The sequence below is a fragment of the Ciconia boyciana genome, chromosome 1, assembly GCF_034638445.1.
Source record: "Ciconia boyciana chromosome 1, ASM3463844v1, whole genome shotgun sequence".
Taxonomy (NCBI): domain Eukaryota; kingdom Metazoa; phylum Chordata; class Aves; order Ciconiiformes; family Ciconiidae; genus Ciconia; species Ciconia boyciana.
This window is the reverse complement of record NC_132934.1, coordinates 153,158,515-153,173,444: the sequence shown is the minus strand read 5'-3', so window position 1 is coordinate 153,173,444 and position 14,930 is coordinate 153,158,515. Positions and strand designations below refer to the sequence as shown.

General features: G+C 39.3%; 1 protein-coding gene across 1 annotated transcript in view; it reads right to left on the bottom strand.

Annotated features, from left to right (window-relative positions):
- GRTP1 (growth hormone regulated TBC protein 1) overlaps positions 1–14,930 on the bottom strand; it is a 38,672-nt gene that overhangs the window by 18,985 nt on the left and 4,757 nt on the right. Inside the window, exons 3-5 of the mRNA XM_072853504.1 lie at positions 11,006–11,164; positions 3,822–3,946; positions 490–586 (exon numbers count right to left, since the gene is read on the bottom strand). Coding sequence (XP_072709605.1) covers positions 490–586; positions 3,822–3,946; positions 11,006–11,164 — 381 coding nt within the window. The remainder of the gene's footprint in view (positions 1–489; positions 587–3,821; positions 3,947–11,005; positions 11,165–14,930) is intronic.

Below are 14,930 nucleotides of genomic sequence, written 5' to 3'. Positions count from 1 at the left end.
TTGCCAAATACCTCTGAAGAAACCTCACGCTGCCTCCAGCCAAGCCACTGGGAATTTCTACTTCAGGCTCAGTGCTCGAACTGTGCACATCTCCCATCTTCACTCTGCTCTGCAATCACTGCTTCATCTGTGTCTCATATATTCCTGCAATCAGAAGTGCCAAATCCCAGACACCTTTGCAAGTCCTGTTCCCCAGCATCATACTGATATAGGAAGACATCTACCCAACAGAAACAAGTAGGGAGTGAGAAGTAAGACTGCAAATTAACATACACATAAACCACTGCATCAAGACTAAAATCTGACTACAAAACAGACAAGTTTTGCCTGTGTGCTGTCTTTGTCCTGTGTTTCCAGGACCCTAGAAAGTCTTCAGTCCATGCAAGTCCATTTTAACATCTAAAACCTCTAAAAACAGAGAAGAATGCAAAGATAAAATAAAAGCCAAGCTCCAATATACAAATACAACTATACATGTTTTTAGCATACCAGGCAATATTCTTCCAATAAGAGCATCTAGCAACCAAAAGGACTCCTCTTCGTTCTTTGTAATAAGAATCAGGTATCCAGCTATGAAGTTCATGCCCTGAAATAGAAAGAAAGGGTTTAAGATGCATACACTTAAGAGTTTCTAGTTTATTTCTTTTGATTAAGGGCTAAATTACTACAGTCCTACGAAGTGGGCATATTAAGTAAAATCTAGTAATAAAGGCCACCGGTTGAGTAAGCTGTTAAACCTGCATGATGACAGCTAAGAAGAATTATTAACAAAGATCAAGGAGAGGAAAATTAAAAGAAAAAGCTTAGTAGTCTATAATTTATCTTCAATTTTTTTTTTTTAAATCCCCAAACCCTGTCCCAATGTAACTGAAGACTGCTTTGACCAGAACCAAAACACAGCTGTATTAGATGTGCAGTAACAAACACAACACCCCTGCAGGTAGACAGGGCAGCTGCAGAAGGAGAATGCCTGACCCAAACACTCTTTAGCAAAAAGTTGCAGCTCCAGCAGATTTTACAAGCTGTTGCTGCTTAACTCAAATGACTGTATACAACTCATTTGCTTCCATAATACCTCCAGTACTCCACGTGCTAGTCAATAACTGACCACTGTAGCTCCTGCCTTTCAACATGCACACAGAAGGTAAACATCGGGAGGTGGGGGGATTGGAAGACCTACCAGAAAAATTGTGAAAAGTAGTCAAGTCATGACTGGCCAAATGCCAACTGTGCAATTTTCATAACCATTACTGACACTCTCTGACTGGAGAAGTGGCATACAGAACACACAGGTCATGAACAGGTATTCCCTGTAAACACATTAGCTCTGTCTCAGGCACTTTTTTTCTTGTATCCACCATAACGCTGCTAAGTTATGGCCTTATTACCGATTTACATGCACAGTAGTCCACTTCCTTAAGCATTTTAAGTATGTGTTTTCCATTGTAAACAAGCTGATGACTGTAATAACACAGACAGCACATCAGTATGACAATATACAAAAGCTGCCTCTGAGGTGCAAGTCCCCCCAAAGTCTTCCTAAGCTAACAGAAAGTTATCTTTAAATATTTACAGGCTATGAAGGCTGGTGTTGGTTACACTGCCTTCTTTGGTTTCATCCCTTTCTTTGGCATTCTCCTTGTTCTCCCTCCCTTCGAGCTGCACTTCTCCAGCACGTCTATCACTGCAGGCAGCACCACTGTCTCTGGGTATCCTGCAATGCTACCAATTATGGCTGTGAGCCAGACGACAGCTACCAAAAAGAATATCCCTTGCAGCCTCCGGAAGCAACAGATTTCTCTCTGAACTGAGATCTCGTTTCTTGCATTCAACAGATTTGACTCACCTGTCCCACCTCAGAAGGCCTTGCAACACTCCCAGAACATGGAAATATTAGAACACTGCATCCTCTCCAATGTTTCATTTTCAAGCTTTGAGTCACTACAGCAGTTGGTACACAAATGGCTTGGATAGACCTTGCATGGCCTTACATGGTGCTTGGCCTTCTAGTTAGGAAGGCAACTATTTGTTTCCATGCTGACAGTTAGCTTAGTAATTGCATCTATGGTGACAAGAGACTGTTTGGCATTTAACGTGGCATGCACAAAAAACTACTCTGGAGCGTATGTTCACAGGACACTGAATTTTGCTGGTTATACCAGGGTAGGCAACACTGTACCACTGTCACAGCATGACAATGCAAAGCCTAATACACTCCCAAATGGGAGACTTAATGCCAGTAAGTACCACAAATGCACTAGCATTATGGAAACGTCCCCTGAAGAGCCTTCAGTCAGTAAAAGCTCTGCAAAACACTTGAAAAAAAAAATTCCATTTTTCACTCCGAGTTTTCTAGCATTTACAGGGTTTCTCTTATCATGCAGTGGGTATCACTATATCTATCTTAATGAAGTCTGCTGCTTCACTAGCAGAAAAGGTGATTTCCTGAAACTTTGCTTGATTTACAACATGCCTTGGAAAGCACATGTTGACCTTTGGTTTATTTTCTAATTATTTAGCCAGAAAAGATAACATTGATCCTGTGAGGAGACCAGAGGTGAAAAGAAATCGCATAAGGCTTTTTAAGTCATCGTCTTTCATCTCCAGTGTTCATAATGCCAAGTTAAAATGCAAAGATTAGCCCATTAAACAGTTAATGTACCAAAACTTTTTAGTAACAATTGGACATATATTTTGGGTAGAAGCTACAATGGTTTAGAAGTTGCATATGTTTGTGGGTATAACTACCTCTGGAGCCTGACACTTGCAAGAGAGAGTATTCGTAATTCTAGCCCTTCTGTTATTCTCAAAACATTAAAATTATATTTTAATAAATACGTAATACTGAAAATAATAAAAATCATTCATCTTTTACTCCCTTTCTTCAAATAATTTCTGTACTAAAACTGTTTGGGATACACAAAAAGAATTTTTTTTAGTGACTTCAGTCTAGGTTTAAGTCCCTCTATGTCTTCTCCTCTCCAGATTTCAATAAATACAATTAATATTCTTTTAACTTTGGAACAGTTGTATTTACTGTACTAACTTTCTCAACTAACATGAGGTATAGGTTAGCACACATATCATTGGTGAAGAAGGGGAGGAGAGAGGAGAGGACTTAAGTGAACTGAAAACACATTTTGCTCATGACAGTTCCTGCTTCTTTATAATCCTTAAAGATGGCCACTTTTTTCTTGACTGTCATGAATCAACTTTTATCTTCTTTGTGCCCCACAGGAAACTTTACCGTACTTGGCAGTGATGACAGGAGCTTTTTTGAGCTGCCTTCTAAGCAGTATCAGGTTGAATTTCAAACAAATTTTCTTCCTACTTGCCTGCCGCCCATACTGGGAGATGGCACCAAATAAATGCTACCACCCCTCCAACTACATGATGTCGCATGAATGCTGGTCTTCCTGTATTTTGAAAAATGTGACAGTGAAAAAAAAGGAAATTGAAATCTCATGATGCCTCGTACATACCAAGGACTGTTTTGGGAAAGACAGCAGGAGGCAGGAAGAAGGAAAGGCAAGCTCACTTTCTCTTCCTCTCCAAAGCAACTAATCTTGATACAACCATGTGTGATAAAACATTTATTTTGCAGCTAACAAATGGAATCAAACATGATCAAGCTAGCTACAAAAAAGGCCACAGAGAAACTCACAAGGACATTTGAACTTGCCTGAAGCGATTAATTCGCCCCCAGGGCCATTTTAAAAACAGAAGTTTGTGGATCTGCTTCTAAAAACGCACATTCAAATGGACAAGAACAATTACCATTGGTGAAATGCAGCATTGTTTAAAAAACAGTGATTACATACCTGACAATATCCTACTGCTTTATTATGATGCCCATATGCTACCAATACGTTGTAGAGAGTATGCTGCAAACAGGGATCAGCAGTTTTGCGGAATTTTACATTATCTGGAAATGTTCTGTTCATGTCTAGACAAAAGGGAAAAAGACCAAAATTAAGAGCCATTCCCTCCTTCACTTTGTAAACAAACTTTTACAGCTCTTCTGAAGTACAACTGAAACTTCACTACGGTTCACTAAACTGCAGTTTTGGTGGATTAATTTTAAGAAACAGCTTTACCTCCATTTTGGGTAAAAGGCCATCTGCATTCAAGGATAATCTATTCCTAGAAAGATTAATCCTATTAGTGTACAGAAAACAATTTCAAGCAGGACTAAAGAAATTCTCCTGCAGATTGGACTCTCTCAATGTCTGACTGCAAAGGCTTAAATTAAAGCAAACCAGACACTTAGACTGACAGAAACAACATACCAAATTTATCTAGCCAAGTGGCATGAAATGAGCTGCACCTCTAGGAAAGCATAGTCTCATAACAAATCAGATGAACTTTCAATTGACTTAGCGAACTTCTACCAAACAGTCCCGAACAGCTAAAAAAAAAAGTCCTGTTCCTGCAGCTGGTGACTTCCACTTAAATCACCTTTTTAAAGTTTTTTTTTTAAGTTTCTCCATGATGTGACCGTGAGAAAAGTTGTTTCTTCATTGGTGCAAGATCACCAAGAAGGAGAGTGATTTTTGATATCCAAGCAGCAGAGCACATCCCACATGCTTCAAGCTCAATCCTCAACCAAGTAAGGACTATGCAATTTCTGACATTTCAAAACATTCATTTCTTCCAGACCAAACATGAATACTAGGACTCATCTCTCCTTACAAAGGTCTAAAAATTAGACACGCAAGTTTGAGCTAGTCACCCAAAACTCCCTTTAGTTGTTGGAAAGAAACAGGCAGAGTTATTTTTTGGCCTGCTTCACTCTATAAAGAGGGAACCCAAGGTCACTAGTCCAGACTTGTGCATCTGATTTTTAGAAGTTTAAATTGGGGAGAAAAATCCTATTCAAAAGTAACTTTGAAGATTTTCAAAACCCAAGACTTATTAATAAAATATAAATAGTTGTTTTGGTTATATTTAACAACAAAAAAAAATTGGGTTAAAGTTAAAAAAAAAAAATTCAGTAACAGCACTACTGTACAGGTATCTATGTCCTAAGAGTTATCACTTCTTATCAGCCTTTTCCTGCATAAAGGAAGAAGTCTGTTGCAGCTTTGACACAAAGTTGAGCTGTAAGCAATCAAAGGAAGAAAGCTCCCCAAAATCACGAGTAGCATAATGGAAGTCACAAGCATTAAAAAGTTATCCCACTAATCACTATTTCTTCCTTTTAAAGTGAACAAATTATTTACAGAAATGGGAGGGCAGGAAAATATTTCACTTCACCTCTCATGTAGCTGAAAAGACAAACACAAGGAAAAAGACAATTTTTAAAAGGACCTGAGCAACAGCCAGTTATAGGATAAAGAAATTTGTTGTGTTTCTTCTTGGTAGGAAGAGCAGCATAGTATTTGCATAATCAAAATTTGTTGTTTATTAAAGTATATGATGGATGTTATAGAAGAGATTAATGCTGACATTTCAGTTATGGCTCTTCCCCTCAGCTATGCAGAACAAGGGTGAGGGGGGAGTATGATAAGTCCAATCACATACAGAGCAGAGACTACTCAAACTGAACTCATCTTTAATTTCACAACCTGAGGAAGGCCTGCAGTTGAGAGAATCAGCTCCCATTTGCTTTCTGATTGCAGAGTATGTTTTTCCCACATGGACTAGGGGAAGTCTTCCCTAATTTTATGAAGGATTTAAAACTTTTCTTTATATTTAGTAACAGTATTTTAGTTTGGGGGGGGACGGGGGGACAGGGACAAAAACAAGATACAACAGATAGAAGTCTCTACCCTTAATAGGTGGGGCATGGTCTCACAGGACTCCTTGTGCCAGATTATTATCTTGAGTGCACTAAAAGCAGGGGGGGCCTGCTTCCTCTTCATCCTCCCCTTTCTGCTCTGAGGCTCCTCTGACTGCAAGGTGAGGGAAGTCCCCAACCCGCTCCCCAAGCACACACAAACCGATATGTTTTACCGTACTACAAGATGACTGCCAGAGATGACTTGACGCAAATGGCAGGAGCAGGCAAGAGCTGTTCATTTGGCTTGAGCACTTGCCCCTACTTTACTACACCTGTCCCAGAGGAGACATCCAAACACCTTCTCCCACTCCGTGCAGCCCACCCTCTGAGCTGCTATCCATTAACCTACTTCATTCTTGACAAACATTAGCATCCAAAGGAACACAGCCTCCAACTAGTCCAGTTTGGGGAAAAAAAAACATCAGAATTGTTTTCAAGCAGGGAAATGAACATTAGAACTTTATATTGCTAGATAAACACCAAAACTATGACCATCTTGTGGCTGTATGCAGATCTGCTGGCTATAACCAAACTAGCCATAGGGCCATGGGACCAGGAAGAAGGCCATGAAGAAAAGACTAGCTACTCCTTTGCAGTAAATTCAGATTAAATCCCAACAGCATTTTTTTAGATGATCTTTCAGTGCTGTGAGGTGGCAGTGTTATGCTGCAGTAAAACAAAAACAACAGCTTTTCTTTCCTGTTGATTTATCTCCGTGTAGCAACCATGAGAAGACCATTGGCTTGTTTCTTCCCTTTCACAGGTCTGCAGTATTTCTACTTCTCATTCAGTAATACAAACACAGGCAGAAAGCCACATTAGCCTCAGTTTATAAAACAGACATCTATTTTGATACCTGGAATCACAATTGTTGATGCTATTTCTGGAGCAAAGAGATTTAAATGTGCAGTCCAGAAAACTAAAGCTTTTGTACCAGTCTTCACTTCTTTGCTACTGCTACATCTGTAACTTTTACCTGCCTGGAAGCTATTAAGAGCCGATGTGGGGTTTTGGGGGGAGTTTTTTGTTGTTGTTGTTTTGGTTCTTTTTTTTTTTTTTTACTTAAAGAGCAGAACAAAAATTCACCTCAACTGCCAACTACAAGCATTCAAAAACTCTACTGCAAACCTCCAGAATAATGAGGTTAGGTCATCAATTACAACTTGTAAAAATAATATACTTAAAGGGTATTTTACATTTGTTATAACTGGATATTTAGGATTCATCTTCTCTAGGACTTCATGCCCTGCAACACCTGGAACTAGAAATTGTTTTGGAGGTTTGGGGGGGGGTTTTGTTAGTTTTTTTTAACTTAAGGTCAAGTTTGCTATTAACTAAAACCAGTGAAACTGAGCCTGACATACCCCACCCCAACAACAAGTAACGGTTCAACAGCTTGCAGCAATCAAGAAAGCAAACAGGGTTAGGATTCCCTACAAAAGGACAATAATGCCACTGTATAAATCTGAGATGCACCCACATAAATTCCAGTCCCCTTCATCTCCAAAAGGTGATATCAGAATTGGAGAAGTTGCAGAAGAGAATGGCAACAAGGAAGATCACAGGTATGAAATGTCTACCATACATAGTATAAAACAAGGTGGATTAGAGCTCCTTAGTTTGGAGGGACATGCTTATGAGCAAGACAGCACAAATCTCCAAAATCATGAGCAACGTAAATGACATGAAAAAGGAGCAACCAGAGGTTTTTTGTGAATTCTTTCCCCATCCAGTGTTATTAACTAGAAACATGCAGCATACGACTCTGGAACTCCCCAAACCACAGATAACTGGAGACTAGGAAAAACGTTCTGAGGAAGTATCACTACACACTTTACTCCTCCATTTCTTCCTTTAGCTGTTCTGGTAGATAGAAGAGCAGATGAGGTAGCCGTTTGGATATGACCCAATATGGCTTCTCTTACAGAGAGCCAGAAGAGCTGACACAGCTGTTCCCCTTGCTCTTGCATGGTTAAATGCCCTAAACTCACATGAAAATTCCCAACCTTCACTAATAGTTTAGCCCTATTCAGAGAAGCTTATTCGTGCTTTGATAGTAAAATATTCACTGTCTCCAGGGAAGTGGCAATGGCTATTGTATGAATTACTTTTCTGAACCCATCACAAACTAAGATCCTGCAACTACTGCCCGATCCACGCAGTCAGATCCTTATGCCAGCAGTCATGCAGTGCAGCGCAGGATCAGGGGCCTGACTGATAAGTATCCGACCCTTGGTTTCACAGTACTTACAATTCCTCTTTGTGAAACGCAAGAGTGGAAATGTGGATATTAGCTGTATGTGCATGCAAGAGAACTTGCAAACACAAGCATACTTACTCTGAAATTCAATGGTCCAGCCAAAGGGAGGCTTACTGCAAGGAAGCTACATCAACTTACACCCTAGCTTTCTTGTAACCAGCACGTAGCCTTTGCATTAGGAGGACAGCCACATTTTATCCTGCCAACATCATTTGTCCTACTAAACTTTACTATAATAGGGCACGAACAACAGAGCTCAGTAGGAATGTGCCCTTCTAAATGCATACATAAACTAAGCCATGAAAATTTCCATCAAAATTTAGAGACCTGCATTCTTTAAGCTCTTATTTTTATGTTTAGAGTAAGAAGCCTGCTCTCTCCTACATTTTTCTTAAAAAAACCCCAAACAGACTACAAAACCTGTGTTCAAGCAGCAAATATCATATATAACAAAATCAGCAATAAAGCCCATCAGTTAAGAATCAGCAAGTTAAAGTGCAAAAATCGTGAAAGGACAGTTTAGATTTATTTAGCTGAAAGACTTCTATTGCTATTACTAATCAAATTTTTCCTTAAAAGATTAGACCATTTCTCTACACAGTCTAAGTGCACTTTTTAACCTGATTATATCCCATTAAAGACATTCGCATATTGAAAATAAGTTCCAAACATACATGAAAATTGTTTGGAGCTTCTGGGCATGTAAAAGAAAACAGGACACGTTGACTTTTACACATGTTTTAAATAGAATTTGAAATAAAGTCTTTGGTTGGCCTTGTCCTCCTGCCCCTCCCCCTGAAAAAAAAGAAAGCGTGGTTGCTGTTCTCTTGTTCTTAAACCACAGCATTATCCTAGGCTGTACCTTTACAGCTAGACTGCAGGACTAAACAAAGCACAATTGCCTGAAAATTTTGGAAACTGCAGACATGAAAAGTGAACAGCAGCAAGATTCCACATCTGACTTCAGTTTACTGTTAAAAACAACTACAGCGATGGGAAAACAACACAGGCAGAAACAATGTCAGACAACAATTCACACTGAAACAGGCCTCAGCTAAAGCCCACTATAAAATTTGCACAGTCAACAGGAGCACTAAGTTTATTAAACACAAAATTTCTGTTCACCTTAAGTACTTTGCTCCTTCCATCCCTCATATGTTCACATTGCTTCTTCCTTTCTGAAGGGAAATCTATCACTCTGGAGTCTGAGGTCCTCTTTTTATTTTTTTCCCCCCTCCAATAAAACCCTCCAAGCCATTTTTCTTTACCCCTTCCCTCACTTGCTCCTTGTTAGTTTTCTCTTCTACAATTTCCCAATCAATGCAGTAGCTCTTCCAAAACTTTATTTCCTCCATAATTCACAAATAGATCTTTATCTTCTTCCATTATTTTTCCTCCCCCACAGAAGTATTTTTATTTCATGGTATAACCTGTGTGAAAAGCCACCTACTGTCATGATATGACCCTTCATGTCATTGTCTAGTACTGGAAAATAAATTGTTTGCAACTCCCTCTTGCAGCAATTGTACCCCAACTGAATGCATTTTGATCCTTCTCCAGGTGCCTACCAAGGCTGGGTTTGGAAAGTCATTTTAGTAGTTCCCTCTGTATTCATAGTTAGAGCTCTCCTGTTTCTAGTTCTGAGCAGGATATTAGCCTGAAGATTTCTGGCTAGTCTTCATATTTGTAGGAACATGAAAGTTTATGCTCCAAAATGCCTTACTAAGGTGTGTAGTCCCAAAAGCCCACAGTGCTGCTGCTGCTGTTGCAGGGAGAGGCGGAGGAGAAACTCAGCATAAACCAGAAAGTGTTCAGAAAGTTATCCAACTCAAATAAAAATCCATAAAGCCCCAACTTTAATTACCTGGCTTTTTCAAGAGGAAAAAGATGACAACTGCACCTGCCATTCTAACAAAACAACCTCAGCATTGTGCTTATCCAAAGCACACCCTGACCTCTTGACTCATTAATTAGGCAATTCAGCCAATATCAGCTTCTCTACAAAAGCTCTCCTGCAGCAGGTTGAAAGGTTTCAGGACAAATATCAGTTACATCAAACTTCTACTTGCTTGTCCTCCCCTACTGCCTCTTTTAAACACCCAGTGGGCCAGCTTAAGGTCTGGTTGCCCTAATACCCTGTCACCAATATTGGCCACTGATGAACGTTTGCAGACAGCACATACAAAACTGGAGTAGTAGAGGAGGGGCATTTCTTCTCCTACACTTCCCTTCCTTCAGGGATTTACATTTAGTGTTTAGGATTTCATGCATCAGGTGGATTTCCCCACCCCTCAGTTTGACAAACTCCTTTTTAAACCAGTTCATGCTTCTGGCCTCAGCAGCACCCTCCAGTAACAAGTCCCACAATTCAGTGATATGCTCTTCTAAACCCTCAGCATGGCAAATTTCATTCAGTGTCCTTGGTTCTTATGTTACAAGAAACAAATAACAATTGCTCCCCATTCACCATTTACCATTCTCTACACCATTTATAATTCATATAGCTCTATCAGCAACTTTTTTTTAGCAGTCTTTTTCATCAAGCTGGAATCCTAGCATACTTCACCTGCCTCATACAGACACTGTACCACATCTTCAACCATCCCTGCTGCTCTTCCAGGGTCCTATTAGGACAGAAGTAAGGAGAAACAGACCCAAAGGCAGGTCTCATGGTACAAAGTTATAACTCTCCAATCACTTAGAAGACAACATAATAATGTTTTCTAGTTTGTTCTCTGTTTCTTCCCAAATAATTTCTAATCTTCCTTAATGCTTTTGACCACATGATGGACCTGGAAAGATCTGTGCTGTTAAAGAGCTTATGGATAATCTAATTTACATGTTAATTCAGCACTTAAACCACTACTACAGAAACGTAAGTTTTCCATGACATAACTTGATCTCTAACATTTAAGGATATAGGATGGATAAACACAGATAAACAGTGTTATCAAGACAATAACCTGTTTTGATTGCTTCAACCAGCTTGTCATTCTTCTCTCCTTCAAGCAGTCTGTGGTAATATCCAGGGTTTTGTTCCATGTTGGTTTGGGCCCCACTCACAATCATCCAGATCAATGCACGGTGTTCATTGGGGATGCCTTTCCTGATATATCTTTTCACTGCAAAACAAGAAGTTTGGTGTTTGGTTTTGTTTGTTTTTGTTTGTTTTTTTTTTTTTTTAAATCCAGCTGTATTATTCTTTTGGAAATGAGCAACAGAAAGTTGAGAAGTCATAGGAAAACTCTTGACTAGAGATTATTGTGCTTTCTCTCCTATGCTATCATTTAGGATAAGCATTTCCTTCTCAGATACACAGTATATTTTAGATTCACTCTTAAGTTCTTGCCACTCAGACTCCCCACACAGATCTCCAGACCCAGGCTTTCTACCCTGCTCTGTTCCCCCATGAGGATTTTGAATCCTTTCCTCTTCTTCCCGCCTTTCCGGATGGAGATATGAACAGCAAAGTTTCCCCTCGATCCTCGTCCTTTTTCATTCAGATGAGCACTGACTTCTTTCCCTACATTACTAATGGCCTCAGACACGATAGCCCTTTCCGTCTGCTTGGTTATGCTCTAGCATAAATGGCTATATTAGTGTAACCCTAGGATTTCAGCTTAGCACCTAACCACTGAAATCACAGCAGAAACTGAGAAATATGAAACACGTGGCTACCATCTAAATGAGCCTCTGGAAGAACTGGAGATGTGAGTGAGCAGCAGATGATTTTTCCTAAAATAACTGGGGAAGTCTTTTCAAATCTAAAGTAGCTCTTACCTCCTGCATCATATTCATCATCAGGGTGTGCTTTGGGGGTTTTTTTAAGCAGATGATTCAGTGTAAATAACTAGGATGCAAGATTGCAGGAAGAAGCATCAGGCTAATGACAGCCAAAGCAGCTTCCTCCTGGGAATGGTATGAAAAAATACTAATAAGGAGCCAATGCTGCTCATTGGTATATAATCCTAAATCAGCATTACCCTGTCTGACCCAAAAAGGCAGCTGAATGTTTGAGATCCTTCTGCTTTTTCCAGAGAGAAGAAACTGCCAAAGGAACCAGATGTTCCTTACTAAATGAATGAGACTGTATCAATTAGAGTACAACATCTCCTCCCTAAATTCTATGGGACTCAAATGATAGCAGGGATTTTTATTCCCCCCCCCATACATAGACACACACAAAACATCATTACTTAATCTGGTTCTATCCAATCACGAAGATCTGTAACTCAAGATAAACACTGCCTGAATTAAAGGCCTTAAAAACAGCAGAGTGAAACAAGGTTTTACAACAACTCGGCCAGCCACCTTCTAAATACATACCACCTAATTGCAGCTGCCTATCCTTTAGGAGCCAAAGCTGCTTTCCCAGTGTCAACAGAGAGATCCATGCATCTCTAATGGGCATTTCACCAATCTAAAATCTGGTACTTTCTCTCAAAGAAACACTCCTACCCTTAACATTTCCAATAAACACCTGGTCTTCAGGGTACGGTTTTTGTTTAGCTTTTCAATGAGGATTTATACTATGGGTTACAGTCTCTACTGTTCTAGCTGTAAAGTAACTACAACCTTCTTTTAGACAAACTGGCAATAATTTACTTGTTTCCATGGTTGCTTCACAATCCCTACTTCATCTTTTTTACAAGATTTTGAACTCTAACGTTCAAGAAATCCTATAGATGGACATAGAAAATGCAGGAATTAGTATGAGGAACCAGTCCCAATTAGGTCAACAAGAAGAGATGTTCAGATGAGCCTGTGAATGTCTCTAGAAGCAAACTTACTGGCTAAATTACCAGATTATCATATTCTAACATATAATTCCAATGGTATTTTTTCTGAAAAAATTGTGAATTCTGAAAGCATAGCCAACATCCACATCCAGCAACACACATTAACTTCAAGAAAAGCAGGGACAAGCCTTTGACACTCGCACAAGGAGAAAGCAGCCTGGCAGCACAGCATACACTCATTATTACTCAGTGTCATCATTCTCATAGTAATAGACAGCCAGAGGCTTGTATCACCCCAAATGACTACCTACCCCAGCTCCCCCACTCCCTGAGAAATGGAAAAGCCCTTTACATGGTGCTTTTCTTCCTCACACCATTATCATACTTGCCAGGATCTGCAAACTCACATACAGAAACAGCCAAGTAGTTTTGAAAATAAGGACAGTTGCAATTTAATGTTTTATGTATACATATATTATTTATATGTCATATTCTATACACCAAATTGTATTGTTTTATACAAATATGTATTTATTTTTTTTCTATAGGTCCTCTTCCATGTTATCCTCAGGAACTAAAAAGCCCACAACAGTCCACACTGCAGAATATCCTCCCACTGTAACATTTAAGAAGCTTCCACAGATGAAGCCGGATTGTGCACGTCTCTCCAATCATACATCTGACTCCAACTGTAAACCAAGGGCTTGATCTCAAAAGTAGCACTGCTGAATACCACCAAGCCCTGAGTATCTGCACGCAGAATCACTCCCAGGACAACCACAGTGTACACAACACAGTCTAAGCTTTAAAACATGTGTAGCAAAGAAATATCTTTATGTGCAATCTTTGTCTCTGTTCATGAACAAAATATGAAACATCAATTTTTAAGCAAATAAAAGCAGTCTTCATAATTCTATTACCTCTGACACCCAGTGCCAGTTTCTGCAGGTTTAGAGTCACACTTTATTAATGTTTTTCTTGTTACAAGAAAAAACAGCTACATGATAGGGTAGTAGCCTAGAAGTGCTGGTAAATACCCAAAGTAACTTCAAGAGGAAAAATATGCAGAAAATAACATTTTCCAGTACTGTGCACTACTTATAGTAACAAGATTTAAAAATAAGTAAATCACTTTAAACCTGCCTGTCCTTGTTTAATGGTAGAATATGAGAATTTTGGAGGTTTTTGCTTCTAGATAAAGTTGTATTTACCTTTTCCTCCCCATTAACATTGTTTCACTCTACACCATAGACTAAGTTTATGTAGGAAAACCTAATTTAAAAACAAGAGTTTTCTCATCTAAAATATTAGAAGAGTGTGATTTTGAGAAGCATCTGCACTTTTCAGTTACTTTTTCAGTTATTAGCAATTACTGTTGAATGCTGAGGAAACTAAATTGGACCCTGGAAGAAAAATTCTACAAAAGAGCTGAAAACAGCATACAACAAGGAATTGAAAGTTTTATTTTATGAATACACCACAGAAGAAATAAAGCAGATCTGTGCTGTAAATGTTCAAGTTACAGTCAAACACGAAAACTGACTTTCTAAGATGTTCCTTCCTTCCTTCAACTCCTGGGCTGGAACATAAGCGCTCCTGTTATAACCACTGTTTAGTACCATTACTTTCACCTTTCACTGTATTTTATCAGCCTCAAAGACTAGAAAGCACCTTCTACTACTTGTTGGTTTTGACTAATCCACTTACAGCCAAATTCTTTCACGTAGCATGCTTTTGGTCAGAAATAAGCTACTTTGGGCAATTATGTCAGACAGTTTGTTGCCCGCCTGTAAACAAGCCAGAGCAGAAAGCTGTCTTTTGGTCCCATAAAGATAGCAGCTGAATGGAGAAAAGCAAAAATTAAGAAGATCTCAGTAGTGGCAGAGAGAGAGAGGAGGCAAGTGACTGAACACTGACTGAAAATTCACATGTGCAGAGGAGACAGTGAAGATAACAAAGGCAGAGGGGGAAACAAAATACCAGAAAATAACAAAAAGGAAGAGACTGGAGAATGAGCAAAAGGAACCATCAGCCAAAGTTCCCATGACCCACCCTGCCGGAAGGCCATAATCCAGAACAACAGGATACACTGCTTAATTACTGTTGTTAAAATGCAGTCTAATTATTTTTCTTTACAGTAGAACAGAAT